The sequence below is a fragment of the Anopheles gambiae genome, chromosome 2 (assembly GCF_943734735.2).
Source record: "Anopheles gambiae chromosome 2, idAnoGambNW_F1_1, whole genome shotgun sequence".
Classification (NCBI taxonomy): domain Eukaryota; kingdom Metazoa; phylum Arthropoda; class Insecta; order Diptera; family Culicidae; genus Anopheles; species Anopheles gambiae.
The window spans coordinates 14,230,789-14,252,345 of record NC_064601.1 but is presented as its reverse complement, the minus strand read 5'-3'; the positions used below and the strand labels follow the sequence as shown (position 1 = coordinate 14,252,345).

The window sequence follows — 21,557 nt, the reverse complement described above, 5'->3', positions numbered from 1 at the left end:
GTTATTTAATTTCAAATTATTTTATTTAATTTAGTTACAGGGTTTCCACGATTTATTGGTCAGTTCCCATGATTTTTTGGTGCGTTCCCACGATTTTTGGTCGTATCCCATAGATTTTTGATTCGTTACCATAATTTATTGGTATTTTCCGATTGGATATCAATACAATTGGACCAAAAAATTCTAAGAAACGACCCAAAAATCGTGGGAACGCACAAAAAAATATGGGAACCCACCAAAAATTGATGGGAACCAACCAATAAATCGTGGGAAACCCTGTAATAGCGATTGCTCCTGATAGATCGATAATCGAACCTTTTTTAACATTAAAGTTCTTATGTTTTTTTTTTGTTAATGTGAACCGCACACAAGCACTTAAATAACAAAAAAGGGTTGTTGGCTGTCAATGGACTCATTAAAAACAAAAACCCTGTTACCGATCCGATGGCGATCATTAATTTAGTCTGCGATAGTTCATCTGTTGTGCATGAAGATCCATTGGGATTTATCTGTTCTACATCTTTCGCAATGTGATTGACTGAGAGTAAATTTCGAGCAAAAAATAGAAGGTCTATAAGGACCAACCGGTATGCTGAGGATCAACATGGTTTACCACTTAAATGCATAATTTCGTGGCAAGTTGCTCAAGCAACAGACCTCACTGCGTAGCGCGCCACAACCAAAACCGAACACCAAATGTGGATTACAGGGTTTTCCATGGTTTCTTATAGTTGTGGGACACTTCCTTGACTCTTTCTTATGGGGAGTGAAGTTCGTATGATGGAAACACTCAAATAAATAAATAAATAAAAATATTCTTGCTATGCTGTGCACAAGCTACGAAATAATAAATGACGTCGGTATTTCCCAAATAATTTGAGCTAAATGGGACGACACAGCGTGGGAAGTCCACACTGTTCGGGAACAATTATCACTTTACATTCACTTGAATCTTCACATTGATCACAAATCATGTATACCGCAAAACAAACAAACCTGCAATGAACTATTCGCATTAGCGAACAGTACCATCGACTCCTCCAATGTAACGAGCACAGGTTGAGCAGTGTTTGTTTTGTACAAAAATTGTCATTCGGTGTGTCGAATCTGTTTTGCAGCTAGCGTGACAATCAAACAGTCCCCTCGTTCTGCACCCAATTCATTCACCCTTTCGGTGGGAGGAAGGGTTACACATTGAAAGTGCTCGCTAATGCAAACAATCATTTACAATCTGTACAATGTCTCTAAAGCGCGTTCACATTAGTTGCCGCTTGAAGCCGGCCGGCATTAAAAGTCAATTATCATGCGCTGTCCGAGGTAGCACCACACCACATACACACATTCGTCGAAATCTGTCTAATGATAACCCGTGCAAAGGCATGCAATGGTCGGGCGGGTTGTGCACATCAGGCAGGGGGAGTGGGGCAAACATATGATTTGCGAACGTGCTGGTTGAGGGCAGTGCAAGCGGGGTTTCATCGTCAGCAGCAACATCATCATCAACCAGCATTACCATTACACAAACACAAAGCAAGCCCGATCATCATCGAGCTCGGAATGTCTGTCTATCGCCCGGAAACAAAAACTTCGGGAAATGAGCTATACATGTGTGTGAGTTTTTGTGTGAGGCAAATCGTGGAAGAGCCCGTACGATGGGGTGCAGTGTAGCGCGGCGCGAAGGGATCATGATGGATCGATGCGCAACCCCAGCAAAACCGTCTGACTCGTCTCGTGTCTGAAAGTGTCTATGTGTGCTGTAAATGGCTGGTGGGTATATAAAAGAGCATCTGGAACGGTGCTTTACATAACCGGTCCACGGGTCTGCTGCTGTCGTTGTAGCCCGTCTCGTACATCGCGCTTGATCTGCCATCGTCAAGGAAGGGGAAGCGTCTTCTAAGACGCAGACGAACACAAACACAAACGCCCATCGCAAGGGTCCCACGAACTGGCTGTCCGTTCGTCCGTCCGGCTGTCTGTCTGTCTGTCTCCGCCGTCTGGACACTAGGGGGACCCGCTACGAACGGCCGCAGTCGCAGTCTTTGTTGTGCACTCGCTCCGAACGGAGTCAACGTCGGCGAAGCAGTAACGTCGCCGTGAATCGCTCTTTCAGCTGAATAAAGACACACACACACAGGTCGAGTGAAAATATAAAAAAAATGGCACTGCTACTCCGTGTGACCGTTGCGTGCGGTGCAGTTCTAGCGCTGGTGACCGTTCGCGGTCAAGCGGCGAACCCAACAACCGAAGCGTTTGGGCGCAACGAAATCGTGCCGGATCTGATCGACGTCGCACCGGAGCAAACGATCAAGATCACCTACCCCCAGTCGGACGTGGAAGTGTCGCTCGGCAATCAGCTCACGCCGACCCAGGTAAAGGCCCGCCCGAAGCTGTGCTGGGAGGTTGAGCCGAGCGCCCTCTACACGCTGCTGATGGCCGATCCGGATGCACCGTCGCGCAGCAATCCGGAGATGCGCAGCTGGAAACACTGGCTGGTGGGTAACATCCCCGGCGCGGACGTCGATGCGGGCGACGTGCTGGCCGATTACGTCGGTTCCGGACCGCCGCAGGGTACCGGGCTGCACCGGTACGTGTTCCTCGTCTACAAGCAGCCGTCCCGGATTGTGTTTAACGAAACCGTGCTCAGCAGCAGGTAGGTTTGGCGCGTGGCGTGTTCCAAGTCCTTCCAAGTAACTGCTTCTTTTTTGACTCCAAAAAAATCCCTCAGGAACCCGAACCGTGGCAAGTGGAATCCGGCCGAGTTTGTGAAGGATTACGAGCTGGGCGTCCCGGTTGCCGGCAACTTCTACCAGGCCCAGTACGACGACTACGTCCCGGAGCTGTACGCCACCTTTACGGATACGGCGTAGAAGTACGCGACCAAAAAACGAGGCAGGATCTTCGTTAATCGTTAAACTCCCCTCCCCAGTTCCCCTTGCTTCCTTCCGTTGCGTTCCCTTCCCGTATCCTCTCACACCCACACACACGCGCTCCTCCATGTCCCCACACACAACTTGTTTTTCGGTTCCATCCACCGCACAAAATCACCGTGTTACAATAAAAAAACATAACGAAAAAAAAGTACTTCGCAAGAAGAAACGAACCTTTCGGTGTTTGCTCGAGTGTTTCCTTTTTTTTCCCACTATGACACAGACACACACACACACACACACACACATTTCGCACATTTGCAACAAAAGTAAATGGAAAGGATTGGGGTTCCACTTTCGCTCATGTGCAAACGGAAGGGCGAATGTGTTCGCGAGTCCTTGGCGTGGCACTACCGGGAGCCGCCTCGTTTGACAGCGATGGCGTCGGGGCTGGAAGTTATTTGTTTATTGTTATTTGGGCAGTGCGGCAGGTCCAACATAAAAATGCGCCTTGGGTGAGGGTGGGGGGGAGGGGGAGGAGAAGCCTGGAGCCCACTTTCATCGCACCCTTTTGTTTCACCCCCGGTTGGCATGGAAGCAATGCAGCGGAGTGCACACAGCGTGCTACGGGAAAAGGCTCCGGTGGCCACAATCGCGCATTCCCTTCCGGGGATATCTTGTACGTAATTCTTTAAAAAAAAGGACATTTGATTCCCCTTTTTTTACGATGCACCGATGAGGTCATTAAAATTAGGCAAACAGCATTTGCAGGTCATTGCACGCCGATGGGCGTGTGCCGCCCCAAGAGTCATTAGCAACGATTTCCGAAGTGGAGTTTGGAAGTTGGAAGGTGCTGTCAGCGCCTCAAATGACACTCGCTTTATGTTTGCAATGAACGGAGCGGGAACGGGGGAGGAGCAAAAAGTTTAATTAATTACATTCAGTTCATTTCTACACTTTTTCGCTGGGAAATGGAAATTTGTCGGAACTTGAACGCTTGGAACAAACACGACGCCTCTCTTCCATAGTTCGGAACAGTGTCGGCGAAAGAGGCTTGCGTGTTTGCCTTGGATTTTCCAACAGTGCTGCGAGTTCTCGATGTGTGGTAGTAGTGGTAGTAGTAGTAGCAGTAGTAGTTGTTGTTGTAGCAGTAGTACCAAACGACCTATAAACCTAGAACACAGCCCCACAAAACTAGCGCACCGTGGGTGGTAAGGTTTTCTCTTTCTACCCCCAACGCAACCAGGTACCTCCCTACCGCTCCCACAAACCTTCCGGTGTTGTTACCCGGTGCTCCTGCCCGGTGTGGGTGTTGTTCGCCAGTGCCAGTTCGTCGCGAACGTTCGCCCCCGGCAGGATGTCGGACTTTGTGCGCGATATGCGCAACCACAAGATAGTGCCGGACGTGGTGCCGGTCCCGCCCGAGAGCCTCCTGCACGTGACCTATCCCGGCGGGCTGCGGGTCAACCTTGGCAACATCCTCACCCCGACCGAGGTGAAGCACGTGCCGGAGGTGGCCTGGCCGGAGGCGGAACCGGACGCCTACTACGCGCTCGTGCTGACCGATCCGGACGCGCCGAGCCGGACGGCGCCCAAGTTTCGCGAATGGCACCACTGGCTGGTGGTGAACATACCCGGCATGGACCTGGCGAAGGGGGACACGCTGTCGGATTACATTGGCGCTGCGCCGCCCCGCAAAACTGGCCTCCATCGGTACGTGTTTCTGCTGTACCGGCAGAACGAGCGGATCTACTACAAGGAGTCACGGCTGTCGAACAGGTAGGCACGGGACACTTTTTCGATGACCGGGTTGACCTCGTGAAAGTGCCAACATAACACTGACCCTGTGCGTGTGTGTGTGTGTGTGTGTGTATTCTTCCTTAACAGAAGCACCCAGGGTCGGGGCAAGTTCTCCACGCACAAGTTTTCGGAAAAGTACGAGCTGGGGCTGCCGGTGGCGGGGAACTTCTTCCAGGCCCAGTTCGATGACTACGTGCCGAAGCTGTACCGTCAGCTGGGACACTTTCAAAACGCATTCTAAAAGCTGCCAACAGTGCGAAGGATGAAAGAGAAAGAGAAAGAGACAGAGAGAAGAAAGTGCGCATCAACTTGCGACTAGGGGTCGTTCAACTTTCGGGGTCAGAAGCAGGATCTTTCTCGCGATCGGTTGAGAGGATAATGATAAAGTGCGATGCTCGTGGTCTGCTGCGCAATAAAAACGCACACACGCACACATTCGCACAGACAGACAGACAGGGACGAACGGTGAAGAAACAGTTCACAGCATCTGTGAGCTCTGTGGGGAGGATGAAAGGATTTGTGAAGCTATAGCTAAAAAGGAAAGAAAAAAAAGCCCAAACGAGTGGCTGGCATAGGGCAGGATACATAGGCCATGGGATGGAAATGATCACCTCGAGAGGGCAGAATGGCATACACAACATACACACAAAGACGTGCTTCGCAGATCGATTTAACGTCGGCTCACCTGTGGTGCCTCTGCTGTTGCCATGATACCTTCGGAAGGGATCTTTGCCACCGAGCGGACAATTCCGGCGAAGGGCAAAGGCTGCGAGTCTGCTGCTAGAATCCTTCGCCGAGCCGTAGAAAGGCAGACAAAAACAAGGATAAAGCGAAAAGAAAAACGAAAATTAATAAATAGCAAGAAGCGAAGAAGAAAAGCGCAAACAAACAAAGAAAAAAAAACGGAAGCAGAAGAAACGATTTTATGTAAAACAAAGATCCCCAAAGATATGTGGTAGTATAGGTAGAGTGATTTAGCATATAACGTTGTACGATCATCAAGTCAGACAGTCGGAAGAGATGAAAAAATAAGAGAAAAACAAGCACTAGCGAATGTACGTTTGCACGTTGAGGAAGGGCAGTGGAGTGATGAGAGAGAGAGAGAGAGAGAGAGAGAGAGAAAATACGTCGATTTTATTATTCTTATTACTGTTTAGTCGCAAGTTCCGGCAATAGGTGTTATGTGTTACCCGAAAGGGCGATAGCGGTAGGGTAGGATAAAACGGGGTGCCAGCCTTGCGCTCACACACAGGGCTCACGCTATGTGTACGTGTATGTGTGTGTGTGTGTTGCAGACGATGGAACTGCGACCTCTTGGAGTGTTCAATAAAAATTTGCGACCTCTTCGTGCGCACACGGCAGTGCTGGGCGGAAGGGGCCAATGTATCATTGTATCGTATCGGTGTCCTTTTACGTACCCGGTGAAGCTTGCTGCGTGCGTGAGAAAAGGGCAAGAAAGGGGCACAATGTTGCAAGCGCGGCTGTGCGGCTGGAAATGGTTTGTTGCTGTTGGGATGGAGCGAAGGATTTGGACTGGGTTTGAGTGTGTTTTTTGCTCGAAGGCGGCGGTTTCCACAACGCAGGATGTAAGTTCGATTCTCAGCTCCGATCGCTCGTCTCCTCGTGTACGGTATGATAACAAAAAGGGGTTTGTAAGACTTGTGTAGAAAGAAGGCACCATAACCACACATTGTAGATCATTGTCCCGTGGAGAAGAAGGATCATTTTTCGTTGTTTTATATTATTTATTTATTTATCTTTTCCATTACAACGGTACATGTTTGAGTCATTTTTACAGCCCTTCGATTATGATTGATCTAGTTCAATGCATTTACTCCTAAGCAAATTTCCTTATCTTGAACATAATCAGTTTATCTCTTTGTTTTCTATAATTTATTTATTATAAGTATTACGTTGAAGAATTACAGAGTTCCTGTGACTTTTTGTTACATTTTCTCATCATTTTTAGATATTGTTTGAATCGTTTCACGAATTATGGACACTTTCACACGTATGTTCTCAATCTGTGCTACTATTTATTGACTGGTTCTCGATGTTTTCAACAGTGTGTTTCATACAATGATCGGCATAATAAAACGCCCTCCTCTTACAAGTTTAGATTTGTTGTACTTTAAGTAGTGAGTAGTTTTACCTAAAAATGAAGTTTTACTAATGCATTAATTAATTTATTTTGTACAATACCAAACCATAACTAAATAGAGAAGTTTGATTAAAAAGTAAATGTAATAATAATGTATCAAAAATTGGACCGAATCAAATCGATTGATTTTACACAGCTTTAAGCACAATACTCATAATAGTTAAATTATAGTTTAAACATAAAAAAATGACATTTCATTTTTAACAAAAAAAAAACGAAATTTAACAAACATAAAATTGTAAGAAGTGGGTACTTTGATATCTACCATTTTTAAAGCACATTTTTCCAATAAAATGAGAAACCAAAGAGACGCAAAAACAGTATGGAAAGAAATCAAAAAGTTTGAGAAGCTTTAAAACTACTTGTGGAAATATGTAAAATACGCTGAATTTAACCGTATCCCAAAAAAAAAACGGAACAAAAGAACAAAGAGAGATACAATTTGTTAGAAATGATCCAACGACACAGCAAACGCCTGCACACACCAACACGATCAACGCGCCGCCCTGCCGCAGCTCGATCGCGTCAAAGGTTGGGGGCACGATGTCACGCAAACTATGATAAAATGGGTGTGTTAGATTAAACCCCTCTACTCCAAAACAAAAAAAAACCGGAAAGGTAGAAAGCCTCTCAACAGCTCGAGAGGGACAGACAAGACTCTCGTCATCTCGTGACTGCTGAACGCACTCAAAACGTCCAGTCCAGCAATCTCTTCCAGATCGGTGTGTTATCATCGTACGCCACGTCCAGAAGAGGAGATTAGTGTTTTTCGCTGTGGTATAGCACTGCAAACAGGCACACATCTAAGCTCACTTGTAGCTTGTCAATTGTTCATCGTGCGAGATAAGCGTGATGGCACCGGCAAGCCTACCATCAGCCCGTCGCCGTACAGCAACGGTAGCGCTAGTTTCGCTCTGGCTGTGTTTGGTGCTGGACGACATTTCGAGTGCCAGCGGTGACGCAACGACAGCAGCAACCTCCAACAACATGACGACCGAGGTGCAACAGGTTTTCGCCCAGCATGAGGTGATTCCCGACGTGATCGACGCCGCACCGAAAGAGTTTGCGAAGGTAAGAGAGCAGTGGTGGTACGCTTGTCTGTTGGCCAGTTTGCAGTGATTGATATCCCTTCCTACCCTCCCTTCGTTTGTTGCCAGATCACCTACCCGAGCGGTGTTACCGTGAGCGGCGGTAACGAGCTACGACCGACGCAGGTGAAGGACCAGCCGCGCGTCGAATGGACCGCCAAGCCGGACGCCTACTACACGCTGTTCATGGTCGATCCGGACGCACCGAACCGTCAGGAGCCAAAGTTCCGCGAGATTGGCCACTGGCTGGTGGGTAACATTCCCGGCACGCAGGTGGAGGACGGTGACCATATGTACGCGTTCGTTGGCTCCGGCCCACCGAACGGATCCGGGCTGCATCGGTACGTGTTTTTGGTGTACGAGCAGCCGGGCGGCAAGATTGACTTTTCTAAGGCGCCTCGAGTTTCGAACCGTAGCCGCAACCATCGTGTGAACTACCGGCACCGGGAGTTTGTAAAGCAGTACGGGCTCGGCGAGCTGGTGGCCGGGAACTTCTACCAGGCGCAGTACGATGACTACGTGCCGACGCTGCACGCACAGCTATCGTCCGGCACGGAGTAAGGCGGTTGATAAGGCCGGAAATGTATTTTTTATGAGCTCTGAATCTGTTCGAGGTATGTTTCGTAATAAAAAACAAATCTGGTGACAGCAAAGGGCAAGTTTGCATGCATCAAATTATCAAGGTTTGGGGTCGCATAGGCATCCACAGCGGAGTCATTATCACCCGATTCCATCCAATTAGGCTCAGTTGAGCATAGTGTGCTAGCTCTAATGATCGATTTCGCTTGGTCTGGGCTTTCGTATAGTGGTGGGCTCTTGTTATCGGAATTATTCGGGTTCGATTCATGAATCTATACTGAAAATGATTCCGAATGTACCCTGGAGTCGATTCCGTAATCAACTCTGGAGCCTCTTCAAGCCTAGAATGGACCGTCCCTCCGTAGCAATGTTTGACTATTCTGCTGCGTGATACTGAATAAGTATCGAAAGTCTGTATAGGCCGACAGATGCTTCCGACTATAAATTAAGACTTAAACTTGAACAACGGTTGAACGGCATTTATTTGCATAAAAGAGTTCGCATCATCGTTCAAATTGAACCTGTTTAAAATCTACTCTAAACAATCATTCTGATTCCGATTTCGGAATTCCATGTCAATCCTGGAATCGATTCCAATTCCGGAACCTATTCCGATTCCAAATCCGGAACCGAATCCAGAGCCGATTCAGATTTTGCAATTGATTCCCAAAACGATCCCAACACCGATTCCCAAGCCGACTCTGATTCTGGGCCTACCCGACGAAATCGCTTCCAGATATGTTAGGAGCTTGTCGGAATCGATAACGACAGCCCAACTTCATTATTCCCATCACTACTCTCGTGTGCAGAATGCAATGACCCGTGCTTGTTAGATAATCGATGCACAAAGACGCACGGACATCTACTCTCCGTTCACTTTTCACTCTCACACCGGCGTGGAAGTGGAAAATTCTACGCATCGTGGGGGTGTCCTCATAAGGGAGAACCAGTTTTTCGCAACTGCTATACTGCCAGCTGCTGTGGGCTATTGAAGGGTTGCCGCATTCGATGTTGGAGGGGATTTGTTTAAAAGGAAAATCTCACCACCGTCCGGAGGACAGTTAGTTGACGCCATTCGTGACCCACAGTGTGTTCCCCGGCAGTATGTCCACGTGCGTGCGCGGTGTAGCGTTGTTGGTGGTTAGTTTGCTGCTGCTAGAATCTCGCGCCTCCGACATACTGAACGATGCGCACGTGTACCGTGCCTTCGCGTCGTACGAGGTCGTGCCGGATGTGATCGACGAAGCGCCCGACTGTTGGGCCCGGGTGTCGTTTAAAAGTGGCCGCCAGGCGGAAGGAGGTAATCGGCTAACGCCAACACAAATACGAAACCCTCCGGTTGTGAGCTGGAACGCGAACGAGCGTGCGTTGTACACGCTGATCCTGACCGATCCGGACGTACCGTCACGGGATGATCCACGCTATCGGGAGTTTATCCACTGGGCTGTGGGGAACATCCCCGGCAACGATATCGATCGGGGTGAAACGCTCGTGGAGTATCTGGGAGCGGTGACGCCACGGGGCACAGGGTTGCATCGGTTCGTGCTGCTGGTGTTTGAGCATCTGCAGAAGCTGGACTTTTCGGCGGAACCGAGGATCACGGCACAGTGCGGTACGGTGCGGCGATACTTCTCCACGCGCAACTTTACACGCAAGTACGATTTGAGTGGCGTGTACGCGGGCAACTTCTTCCAGACGCAGTACGACGATTACGTGAACACGCTGCAGGCACAGCTGCGCGAATGTGAGAGCGAGCGTGAGTTTGACTGGCTGGTGCAGTGAGTTTGATGCTAGAATTTGTTTTGCTCTTTCTTTTCCCGGTGTCCCCATCTAGGTTCGCTGAACGAACTGAACGGCGCGCGCAATGGAACCGTTTTCGGTGGACCGTAGGTGGAAGAAGGGTTAGCCCAGTGCTGCCACTGTTGCTTGGTAGGGGCTGCGACGTGTGTAAATGTGGGGAAGGGGGTCTTCATTTATAGGGAAGAGACGTGTGTGTGTTTTGAGAAGTAAATAGCTTTTTTATGGTGGAATCAGTAGTTGTAAGATAAACGTAACAAAATCAAAATTTCTTATAAAAAATCTCAACATGGTTCAGCGTAATAGAATAATATAAGAATAGTGGTGATACAGATAAATAGACATCCAAAAATTACACAATTGATGCATTAATTATGTTTTGAAAGAATTGTGCTGGCGGTTAAACTTGAAAGAAAAGATAAAATTTAAATATCGTCAGCATGACCATCGCGTACCGGTAACCATAGCAACGGCATGTGAAGCGCTACAAGTGATGGGCGGTAATCGACATTTGTAGGGTTTTCCCAAAAAGCTTGTTGAAGCAAGAGCATCCCCAACGAACAATGAAATGTTATTCAACGTCGAATAAAACTTCGAATAAGAAATATAAAATGGTTCAAATGGTAGTACCTTGTGCAACAAGGAATGGAAGTACTGATTCGAATGTTTTAGCCGAACCTGTCATGAAAGAATGTTACTCTATACAATTCATTCCCTCATACACTTTTTTAATTTTATGACTGTAACCTATTTTGCTATCCCGTTGTTCAAGGATTACTGAGTAATTTTAATTTTCACTCCAATGTTGATGGAAACGATACGTCCGTCTTCATCGATTTTCGGTAGAATTGGTTCGTGTGTGAATCGTTTCCCTGCGCCTTCCACTCTTTCGGCCAGACACACATTCACATGTGCTGTGTTTGGTGCTACCGAACTAGCAAAAGATGACATGCTTTCTCGCTCTAGCACAGAAGAAAATCTTCGAATCAGTTGTTTGTTGGGTTGCCAGTTTGCTATGGCAGCAATGGTGTAAATACCCAATTAACAAATCTGCAGCACCGGATCCTGCAAGATCGGATGTAAATTGTTTTCCATTCAGGTCGTTCATCTCAATAAATGAAAGAAGATCCTTCGCAATAGGGTCGTCTGCGACGATTTTAATTCAAACTGAAATACATTTATCTTTTGATTTAAACCAGGGGTCTCCAAACTACGGCCCGCGGGCCGCATGCGGCCCTCAAGAGCTTATAATGCGGCCCACGATGACTTTGTCAGATTTAATATAAATATTACGTTATTATGAATTTTTAAAATTAAAATGTTTTTTTTTTACTTTTCTTAGACAAAATCAAGCTTTAGTAACACGAAACTGTACAAGTATCATTGGTATTTTATTATAAAAAAGAGATTTAAACGTTCACTCATCAGTTAAAGTTAGCGTCAAATGGCCCTCAACATAGTTATTTTTGAAGCAATGCGGCCCGCGAGCTGAAAAGTTTGGAGGCCCCTGATTTAAACTGTTCTAAATTCGCATACAAACATGTTTTGCTCCCAATGGACAGCGATAATAGATTTAAAACGCATTTTGGTATGTGAATTAGTTTACGTAATAGAATTGATTTTTTATTCATTTTTTTTAATTTACTTTATTAAATTTACTATTAAACTTTATTGAAACATAAAAAAACACGGTTCTAAGCTGAGACGGTAGTTATGTGATGAAAATTGAAAGATTTTTTTTACATTCTAAAATTGCAGAAATATATAATTGTGTTTAAAAGAAAAATCCACCACGAAAATGTTGGCTTTCCGCTCTGAACCATCAAAAAGAAAAAAAACCTATCCCAACTGTCAAAGTGAGCAGACTTTGACGCACGGTCGCATTTTGTTCGCTGGGTCACCGAGCAGCACTGACGTTTACGGGCCGATTGTTTACAGCCGCAGAAGCTGCAGACGGAAGGCAGGAAGAAAAGTCTGATTGTCCGTGTTCTCGGTGCGTGCAAGGGCCGACCAATTTTTTTTTGTGCAAAACCAATCGTGTGAGAAGAGTCACTGGTGAACTGTAACATAACCTACGGAGAAAAGTGTGTTTCCTTCACCGTCCGTTGTGCTCGTGTAAACGTTAGTGTGTACTGTCTTGTACTGAATCGTGTAATCGTAGTTGAAAAGCAGCGGGCAGTGTGCCACACTACCAAACGGGCACGTCCAGCTGCAGGTCCCCAAAGAGAAACACACACACTCACACACACGCATATCACAAGGGTTTTTTCTTCTTCGTCTCATTGCAACGTGCGTGCCGTGTATTGCCTTTCTCGCGCGCGCATATGTGTGTGTGTGTATGTATGTGGAGTGAGAATTGTGTGCGTGTCTCATTTAGTGCGCCACGGGAGAAGGTATCGCGAAAATCGAAGCAGCCGTCTCTAGGAAAAAGCCTCGTGTGTGTCGTGTTTTTTTACGGTGCATTTCGCTAAACCGACGCGTACGTACGGAAAGTCCTGCCGAAGCTCCATTTTGTAAATTAGCACACCGCTCTCCTCGTTTCCCGTTGCGTGCACATTCGGGGGAGCGTTACCTTTTTTTGGGTGGCTGGCCGTGGTGGTAGTGATGATAAGTGCCGTTCGGTTGTGTCCTCCGTAGCCGTTTTGCACACCTTTCGTTGCCTTCCATCATCAGTGACCGCGCGCGCGAGTGCTTTTGTGTTTCTGCGTGAGTGAGTGTGTGCGTGCGTGTCGATTTCATTCTATTCCCCCCCTTACCCTACACCACCCGTGTTAGCGGGGTCGTCACCCTGCCAGCCTGTGTTGCCGAATGAAGGGGCCAAACGGGGTAAGCGCCGCCGGCCCACTCCTACCAGTACCATCGTCATTCCCGTGCCGTGACGGTGTGCAACGCATGTAGCGTGGCCAGGAGGAAGTGCAGGAAGCCGACGTAACGAAGAAGCTACCGCGTGTGTCCGCTCACACACACACACGGGCACGCCACACATCGTTTCACCGTTCACCGCTCCCGTGAAGCGGAGCCAGCGCGGCTAGAACGAAGGGCCCGTGCTAAGCGAGGAGGAGCGGCGGGTGCAGTGTGGTAGAGAGTGAAGAGTGCGTGCACAAGACACGGCACCTTTGCTGGGGTGGGTGGGCTGGTGGACAAATAATGTCGGATGTAAAACGCGTCACACTCACGACGATCAGTGATGTGGTGAAAAAGGGTGGCACCAGCCCGTTCGGTGCATTGTCGTCGGCGTTTGAGTCGAGCACCGCGGCGGCAATTCACCCATTCGGCAGCAGCAAAGGAGGGGAGACCACAAGCAGTGGACCGAACGCCGGAAGTGGTGGTGGTGGTGGTGCGGCGACAGCAGCGAAGAAGCTCAAAACTGTCCGCCTCGAGCTGAACCTGTTCGAGCCGACCGCAGACAGTTTTCCCGAGTTTAACTTTTCCAAGCTGATACACGTCGAGCAGGTAGGTTAGCCGCGGGGCGGTAAGGGGGAATGTGTGTAGAAAACGTGGCCATCTTTGTCGTGTGTGTATGGGTGTTGGGAGCGCAGTTTCTGCTGTTTTGTTTCCCTTCAATTGTCAAATTCTGTTACGGAAGAAAGGGGGGGGGGAATGTTTCGTCTATTTGCCAATCCTTAGTAGGCTGGGGTGGAAGGGTACTGTCCGCCTCACTCGCCCCTCTCCACCAGAGTGCATTTCCACATCCGATGGCGTGTGTCCGAGTTTGGTGCGCGTCATTAATTCACCGCTTTATTACGGTGCAATTGAGGTGATTCTTTTTAGGGTGTGCGTGTGCGTATTTTGCTCGCGTTTTTACCCCACTGCCTGCACCCCTTACCTGAGGATTGGAATAGTGCATGTGTGTTTGTGGGTGTGTAAGTACGCAGTTTTTGTTTTTTTTGGTAACATACAAACGCACTTTGCTTTTATGTTTTTTTTTGTTGTGTGCGTGGGTGAATGCAACCCACAGAGCGAAGAGGAGGGGCGTGGGAAGAAAGATGTCACTGCACCGCGCCTGTGTCTCGCTTCCCCACCTACCTCATACAACAATCGATTGCTGCGCTTCCGTTCTAATTGCGCGAATCTTGCGGCGGAAGATAATTCTCGCGCTTTTTCTGTTGTCGCTCTGCTTCTTGCGCATTCTCTCCCTTTTTGCGTACGTGACTTCGGGCGGGTGGTATGCTGCTAGACGTGCGTGTTTTTTTATGAGTAGCAGCGCAGCCCATGGTCAAAAGGGATGTGTGTCAGTGTGGTAATGTGTGTTTGTGTATGCGTGTGTTTTGGTAGAAAAGAAAAAGAAGAGAGGTGCGTTTTTGACGTTTCTTCCCAAAGTTACGTCAAAGTGGTGCGATGAGGGGGGGTTTAAATAGATGTCAACTGTTGTGTTTAAATTTGCACTTTTTTTTTTAATCGGGAACGACAATTTATGAATGAAACTGTGTGAATGGGCCTTTTTGGAAGGAGTTTGTTTCACTTACTTGAAACTACTTTTTCCCCTTAATTAAGTTGACTATTTTTATTACATTTTGTATTTCCACCGACATTAATTTGTGTAATGCTTTCTGATTTCGTTGTAGAAACGGCTGAAGAAAGCACAGAAAAAGCAGCAGCACGACGATGAAGCGAACGGGTTCCTCTCCGACCCGGAGCTGGACAACGACGTTGCCCGAATGGCCCGGGAGCTGGAGCGAAAGTACGGCTCGGGTTCGGACTACGCAACCAAGGGCAAGGCAGCCCGTCCCTCCAAGCTGGACTACTACGATCGTGGCGCCGGCTACGACGAGGAAGACTCGTTCATCGATAACTCCGAAGCGGTAACTGCCACTGGCTCCCTATTGTATGATATTGAAGAATGCTTTTATTTATTTCCTTCCCGCTCCTTCTTCTTCCTTTTATAGTACGACGAACTGATCCCGCAAGAGATAGAAACCGTCGGCGGTGGGTTTTACATCAACTCGGGCCAGCTGGAATTTAAGCAGCTGTCGAACTTCGAGCGCCCCGAAGATGCGCACCGGATGCCGAAGCCGAAAAAGCGCGCCCTCTCCACCACATCCGAAAGCAGCGACGAGGATGAACCGGCGGGAGAGAAAAAGAATGCCCCGGTGGCGGAGAGTAGCGCCAGCGGTCTGTCTGGGCAGTCGAAGCAAACGGTGGACAAGCCCGCGGCCACGGCTGGCGTGCTGGAACCGGGTCGGACTCAACCTGAAGGAGTCGAAAAAGGCTCCGATGCCGGCAAGTCCGGACCGGAACCGGAGGACAAAGCGCGCACGAACGGACACGTGGCCAAGAAGCAAAAGATCGTAGATAATGGGCAGCTGGCGGCCGAGCAAAAGAACAAACCGTCCGCCAGCGAAGGAGGAGGTGGTGGCAAGGAGAAGGCGAATGGTGTGAAGGAAAAGGTAGCGGTGGCGCCCGGCGGTGTGTCGTCCACCGTTGGGGGCGAGGAGGCCAGCAAAAAGGATGAAAGCGGTATGAAATCGATCAAGACGACCACCGTGAAGGATATGCTGCGGGCCAAGCGGGACAGCTTGCGCAAGATGGAGCAGGAGAAGAAGGGACGCAGCAGTGGGTCGAGCCGCGTGTCCAGCTCGGAGGCGGAAGAGGACGGCGACGGTGGCGGGGACGACGAGGACGAGGACGAGGAGAATGACGAGGAAGATGACGAGGACGACGAGGAGGATGAGGAGGAGGACGATGAGTACGATGAGGAGGGAAGCGAGAAAAATTCGCCCGAGTCCGGTTCCGAGGTGGACATTGCGTCGGAAAGCGAAAGCAGCCATGGAAGTGAAAAGGACGCCAGGGCTGGGAAGTCGGGCGAGCCACTGCCAGTGGCGAATGGAGCGCTGGACGGTGAACCGGCCAAGGAGCGCAAGCAAAAGGACCGCAAGCTTCCCGAGGACATTCCCGACCAGCTGCGGCGCGATGTGGATGCGCTGAAGGAGCTAGCGCGCGGCCTGTCCGGTGCAGGAGGGAAGCTGAACTTGTTCGAGAGCAAAGTGGCGGACCTGCTGCTCCGCATCGACGACGGGGCCCGCGCGTCCGGCAGCAGCACGCGCAATGCGGTGTTCCGCCATCTCGAGGCGCAGCTGTCGGTCAGCCGGCAGTCGCTACAGCTGAAGCTGAAGAAGATACGCATCCGGAAGCTGGAGGGCAGGACGAAATCGCTGGCTGCGAAGCTGGAGGACGTGATCGCCGATACGATGCCGGCGATCGTCACCAAGTACGAGCTGGACTGTCTGAAGGTGAACGAGCTGCGGCTGGCGGCAGCGGCCCAAACCGTCACCAACAACCCACTGCCAAACGGGGAGAAGGGTGATGCCCCACCCAACCCAGTCACGCAGCAGATACGCAATCCAAAGAAAAAGTACACCTGGAACGAGCGGTCGCGCGATCTGCTCTGGGAGCTGTACAACGTGCGCCAGCAGCTGTTTGCCCTGGTGCGGCCGCGCAACCAGTCGGAGGACGAGGTGCTGGCGGAGTTTCTGCGCACGAAGGTGGTGCCGCTATGGCCGAAAGGTTGGATACGCTACGAAGACATACAGAAGGAGCTGGACCGGCGGAAAAAGGCACTGGCGAAGGGTCAGGCTGCTGCTGCTGGTGGTGCGCCGCTTCCGACGGGGAAGAAATCCACGCCGGTCGTTTCCCCGCTCGTGTCCCCCAGCACGACACCGTTCGAGTCGGCGGCACTGCCCCTGCCCACCGGCAGCACCCCGAACGGTGTGAAAGCACACGATGCTGCCTGTCCACCCCGTTCGTCCACGCCGATAAAGTCGTCGGGGATCATCGGTAAGGGTGGAGTGGACGGTGACAAGAGCGCCGCCACTGCCACACATCACTCACTGTCGGCGGCCGCCAACATGTCGCCCAACGCTGCCCACAAACGTACCTCGGACCATAGCATTATCAACATTATGAACTCACCGCCACCACCGCCTGCGGCGGACAAGCAGTCCGCCGGCGATCAGCGTCGCTCGTTCGACGCGATGGACACGTCCGGTGCCCCGTTCGCCAATCCGGACACCGGCGGGACGGTGGGAAGGGACAGCTTGAAACGATCTCCTGCCACGCCGGCTGACAGAAGGAACCAGGATCGGCAGCGGTGGAACAGCCGGGAGGACGACAGCGACAGCAGCATCGAGATTATAGCGGAATACAACGTTCCTAGGGCACCGGTCGGTGTTGGTGGTGGTGCGTTCCAGGCGGGGAAGCTGCCCGCTTCCGCGACGGTGCTGCAGATGACGACGCCAACCCTTCCCGGTGCATCGAATCTGCCCGTGCTGAACAAGGAAAAGTATAAAAACTTGATCGCGGCCAAGCACAAATCGTCGTCGCACGGTGGCAGTGGCAGCAGTGCGGGCTCTAGCCCGATCGGCATGGGTGGTGGTGTGATTGGTTTTGCTGCACCTTCGGGCAATGTGAGTGGTGGTGGTGGTGGTATGCATCTCCCCGATATGGCCGGTGGCACTGGTGCTGGGAGCGTCCGGCTAAAGGATACACCGTCGCCCATCGATGTGGACGTCCATCAGATCATGAAGGATCTCAAAGAACTGCAGGTAAGTGGGAGGGAAAGGAACTTACAAGAGGCATTCTTATACTAAAATGTGGCTTTTTCTCCGTATTTTAGGAACTCCAAAAGCAACACAACACCAGCGGTAACCGGAAGCCGGATAGTTCAGCGTTACAATCACAACAGCAGCACGGTAAGTGGAAAGGACTTTACCCTCTCACTCATACTAACACGCGTTGAGGCGATCAAATCCATTGAAAGTACACATCACTTCTTGTCCCTATTAACAACGTAGTGCAACAAGTTCCACTGGCCCAGTTCGTTCCACGATCGTAAAGGTCGTCCCGGTCGTGATGCTGCATCCCTTTCATCCTTCAAGGGGGGAGGTCCGTCATATTGCGGTGCTCGTTTAACGTAGGAATCCTCGCAATCCGACCGAGGCGATGTGGCGACGGATCATACAAAATAGCGTTGCGTTCGCGGTGTAGATATATGGAAGGTGTGGATTTTGAAGTATTTTAGCACTAAATTTGATGTGATTTGTGGCCTGCCGTGTGTTACCGTTGTTGCTCGATGTGCTTGTTTTTGTAGCGATCTCGTTAGAGAATATTTGTTTGTTTTGCTGTTCGCTTATTTTTGTATAATCGGTCTTGTAGTAGCATGAAGACATTTGCTTTTGTGGCTATAATCGAAAACGATCGTTCGATCACAGGGTTGTGTAGTGTGTCGCGTTGCTTAACCTTGTTGGTCCTTAGTACGTTGGAGCGAACGGCAGAAATCCGTTTCTCGCTAACGGGTTTCCGTTGCTTTAATTTAAAAAAAATCCTGTATCACATGTTTTTCTTATCAGAATGAATGGTGTTTTTTCTTATCAACAGTTTAATTGCTCACAGCTAAAAATACAAAACCTGGCTAAACGTGATATATACCGTAAGGTATACTGGAGAATCATATTCACCTACAAACCAAGCCGTTAGGAATGTGCAGCTCAAAACTCTTCGGGCAACTCCGGAATCAGCTCCATAATGGGCTCCGGAATCGGTTCCGAAGTCAAATCCAGTATCAGCTCTGGAATTGGAATCCGATCCGGAATTGGAATCTGCTTCGAAACGGAGTCGATTTCGGGATCACCATAAGAAAAGGCGTTTGGGTCCAATAATGCTGCGTATTGATAGGCGCAAAGAATCAAAATTTACTTGTAAACGATCCTTTCTCATGGAGATTCCCGCTTCGCTTCTGAATCTTGTTATTTTATTTCAATAACTGATTCTAATTCCTGAGCTAATTCCATTTCTGGAATCAATTCCCAGGTCGATTTCGGTCCGGAGCCGATTCCGGCCGCTGAAACGACTGCGGAGCCGACTCTAGAATCGGCTTCGGAGTCAATTTCTGAATCAGCTCCGAAGTAAACTGCAGAATCAGCTCTAGAATCGGCTCTGGAATTAGTTCCAGAATAGTTTTCGAACACGGAATCGGGTAGGTCCGGTTCCGAGCTCCCACCACTAGTTCCAACTTGCTGAGGACCGTTGTCTCCCTCTCACTGTTTGAACCATCACTCGATGGAAGTGATTCTCCCCACTCCCTAATCGCTCTGTCTCTCTCTCTCTCTCTCTCTCTCTCTTGAACCTTCGTGTATGTTCTCCCTTCCAGCCGCAACGGCGACCACTACCACCACCACATCCAATGCAGCAGCCCGCTCCACTACTGTTGCCGATTACTTTATCGACTGTGATATGGATGAGGAAGATATACTGTTCGCCACCAACTTCACCTACGGTGGGGGTGCGCACAAGAACTGAATAGCTGTCCCCATGTGCATGTGCTTATATAGTGTCGTAGTGTCATCGTCCTTCCTACCCATCCTGAAGCGTATCTCGGAAGTGGTGTCCCATTCGCCACAGTATGTCGGTATTGCGCAGTGGAGGTAAACTACGAATGTATGCCCGATAAGATGGTGTTTAGACAGGTTGTTCCAATTAATCGGTGTCTGGGAGTAAATAGTCGAATCGTGTAGAGACTGATGGGTTTCCGTAGAATAGTCTTTTGGTGTCTTTAATCTGCTCTCTGGTGTCTCTGGGTTCATACTGTACCATTGAATCATACACCACCTGGCGCACTCTACACGCTAATTGCACACACTTTCCCGCACGACTCATTGCTCTATGCTGATGCTTTTGCATGCTTCTTGTTAGTTTTAGTCGCTTATGTAATGATTATTGGTTTTATTGGTGAAATTCTAGTTCGCTACCCAAAACGTGTTTACTGATTACCTGTGTTGTTTCTCAAATCTTTTTGTTTTTTATAGATCGTTCGGATAAGAAAAAAATGGCAGCATAAAAAAACCGCATGCGGCGGGGTTCGTTACTCGCGCGAATTCAATGGAAAGATTGCTTTCCTAAAAAGATGACCTCTCTCCAAAAGGCAAACGAGGAAAGGGATTCTCCCGCACGCTGCGCATGAACGCGCCCGAGCGCAAAACGCCACTGCTGCGTGAAATGTGGTTTGTCCGGTTGCGCTTTTGTGGCAAACGGCGTGCGCGTCTGCCCGTTAATGTGTAGAAACCCCTCCCGGAGACTAATTGGCAGTGTGTATCGACACGGAACACCTTCTGGACACAGCAATGCATATAATTGAGCCGAGGGTTTAGTTTAGGGACGTGTGTGTGTTAGGCTATAGCAGGCGGCTGTATTTACCCGCACGCACTTCTTCTGTTGCTCACGAAAAAAATGCCAGTGGAGAAGTGTAAGAAGTAGGTTAAACAAAGGGCTAAAACGAAAAGAAGGATATTGATTCCCCGTGTGGTGGTGGTAGATGGGTAGGTAGTTGTGGTGGTGGTGCGTTTAACGACAGATCCCATCAACCCGATTCAACTCGCAGTACTCTACCAGAGAGATCTATGGGTGCATTTTTGTTTCACACTCTGTTTTGTACATTCGCGTGTTAGCTAGGCGACACTCAGTCACACAAACAGTAACTGCTGGGTGCCACACACCACTCGCGGGGGTTTATTGTAGCATAAATAGAACGTTGATTGTGTATGAATTGTAAAAAAACGAGAAGGGAAGAGCTAGATGGACTGCATACAAAGATAGCCTAAAAGAGCGATAAGAACGTAAGATAAATGATCACTTTAAATTGAATACTTTTTAATTCAACTTCCCACTTCTCACCCCCCCCCCCCCCTCCCCTCTCCTTCATTACTGCCTAATGCTGGTGTTACTTACGAATGTTTTTGTTTGTTTATCTCTTTATGTTTTGCTCATGTTATGTATAAAGAGTGTGCGTGTGTGCTTTTGTTTTGCTATAGTATTTATCCCCAACAAGAGCCTGATTTGATTTTAAAACGTTTCTTTCTGTTTTCCGATTTCCACTTCTACTGCTTACGTCCCTTCTTAAAATGTAGGATATGTTTTTTTCTTCTTCCAAACACTCTGGGAACATTTTTTGTGTATAATGTTTTAACTTTACCCAACATCGTGCTGTGTTCTCTCTCTCCCGATTGGCACGGAGAGGATGGGGAGAGGATCATCCACCGTTACGTTTTATAATGAACTCTCCCAGATCACAGGGTAAACGAGAAGGAAAGGGAAGGGGCATGATGGAATCTGGCAAATGAATCTAAAATTTCAGCCACACTGATTCAACGGTTCTCCATCTCAACACAGAGTTACAGAAACACACACACAAACAGTAAGATGTAATAAAAACGGAAATTAGATTTCTACACTGAACGGACTGTTGTTTAGGGATTTTTCTGATAAAAAAGAAAG

The 21,557-nt window shown here is 48.9% G+C and overlaps 5 protein-coding genes across 11 annotated transcripts; all 5 read left to right on the top strand.

Annotated features, from left to right (window-relative positions):
* The first annotated feature begins 1,794 nt into the window (after positions 1-1,794).
* On the top strand, positions 1,795-3,100 carry LOC3290548 (protein D2). The gene is made up of 2 exons (XM_550759.2): positions 1,795-2,650; positions 2,726-3,100. The coding sequence occupies exons 1-2, from the start codon at positions 2,157-2,159 to the stop codon at positions 2,865-2,867; spliced, it is 636 nt and encodes a 211-aa protein (XP_550759.2). The 5' UTR covers positions 1,795-2,156; the 3' UTR covers positions 2,868-3,100.
* Positions 3,101-3,867: 767 nt separating this feature from the next.
* On the top strand, positions 3,868-7,303 carry LOC11176082 (phosphatidylethanolamine-binding protein homolog F40A3.3). Its single transcript, XM_003435968.2, has 2 exons — positions 3,868-4,646; positions 4,755-7,303. The coding sequence occupies exons 1-2, from the start codon at positions 4,225-4,227 to the stop codon at positions 4,906-4,908; spliced, it is 576 nt and encodes a 191-aa protein (XP_003436016.1). The 5' UTR covers positions 3,868-4,224; the 3' UTR covers positions 4,909-7,303.
* Positions 7,304-7,397: 94 nt separating this feature from the next.
* On the top strand, positions 7,398-8,569 carry LOC11175838 (protein D3). The gene is made up of 2 exons (XM_003435967.2): positions 7,398-7,899; positions 7,986-8,569. Exons 1-2 carry the CDS (start codon positions 7,681-7,683, stop codon positions 8,475-8,477), a joined length of 711 nt encoding a protein of 236 aa, XP_003436015.2. The 5' UTR covers positions 7,398-7,680; the 3' UTR covers positions 8,478-8,569.
* Positions 8,570-9,532: 963 nt separating this feature from the next.
* LOC11175569 (protein D3) lies at positions 9,533-10,585 on the top strand. 2 transcript variants are annotated; one of them, XM_061643291.1, is made up of 2 exons: positions 9,533-10,251; positions 10,330-10,585. In XM_061643291.1, the coding sequence occupies exons 1-2, from the start codon at positions 9,600-9,602 to the stop codon at positions 10,383-10,385; spliced, it is 708 nt and encodes a 235-aa protein (XP_061499275.1). In that variant the 5' UTR covers positions 9,533-9,599; the 3' UTR covers positions 10,386-10,585. The 2 variants fall into 2 exon arrangements, with proteins under 2 accessions (XP_061499275.1, XP_003436014.1); XM_003435966.2 differs by having other exon boundaries at positions 9,534-10,239; positions 10,330-10,584.
* Positions 10,586-12,199: 1,614 nt separating this feature from the next.
* LOC1281066 (yemanuclein) lies at positions 12,200-21,518 on the top strand. Of its 6 annotated transcripts, none has more exons than XR_009765198.1 (6): positions 12,200-13,745; positions 14,858-15,094; positions 15,179-17,833; positions 17,905-17,980; positions 19,438-19,711; positions 20,093-21,518. XR_009765198.1 is itself a non-coding variant. In XM_061647798.1 (5 exons), the coding sequence occupies exons 1-5, from the start codon at positions 13,440-13,442 to the stop codon at positions 20,122-20,124; spliced, it is 3,306 nt and encodes a 1,101-aa protein (XP_061503782.1). In that variant the 5' UTR covers positions 12,200-13,439; the 3' UTR covers positions 20,125-21,518. The 6 variants fall into 6 exon arrangements, 2 of the variants coding, with proteins under 2 accessions (XP_061503782.1, XP_061503781.1); XR_009765199.1 differs by lacking the exon at positions 19,438-19,711 and adding an exon at positions 18,083-18,286; XR_009765200.1 differs by lacking the exon at positions 20,093-21,518 and adding an exon at positions 18,083-18,286 and having other exon boundaries at positions 19,438-19,576.
* Positions 21,519-21,557: the final 39 nt, after the last annotated feature.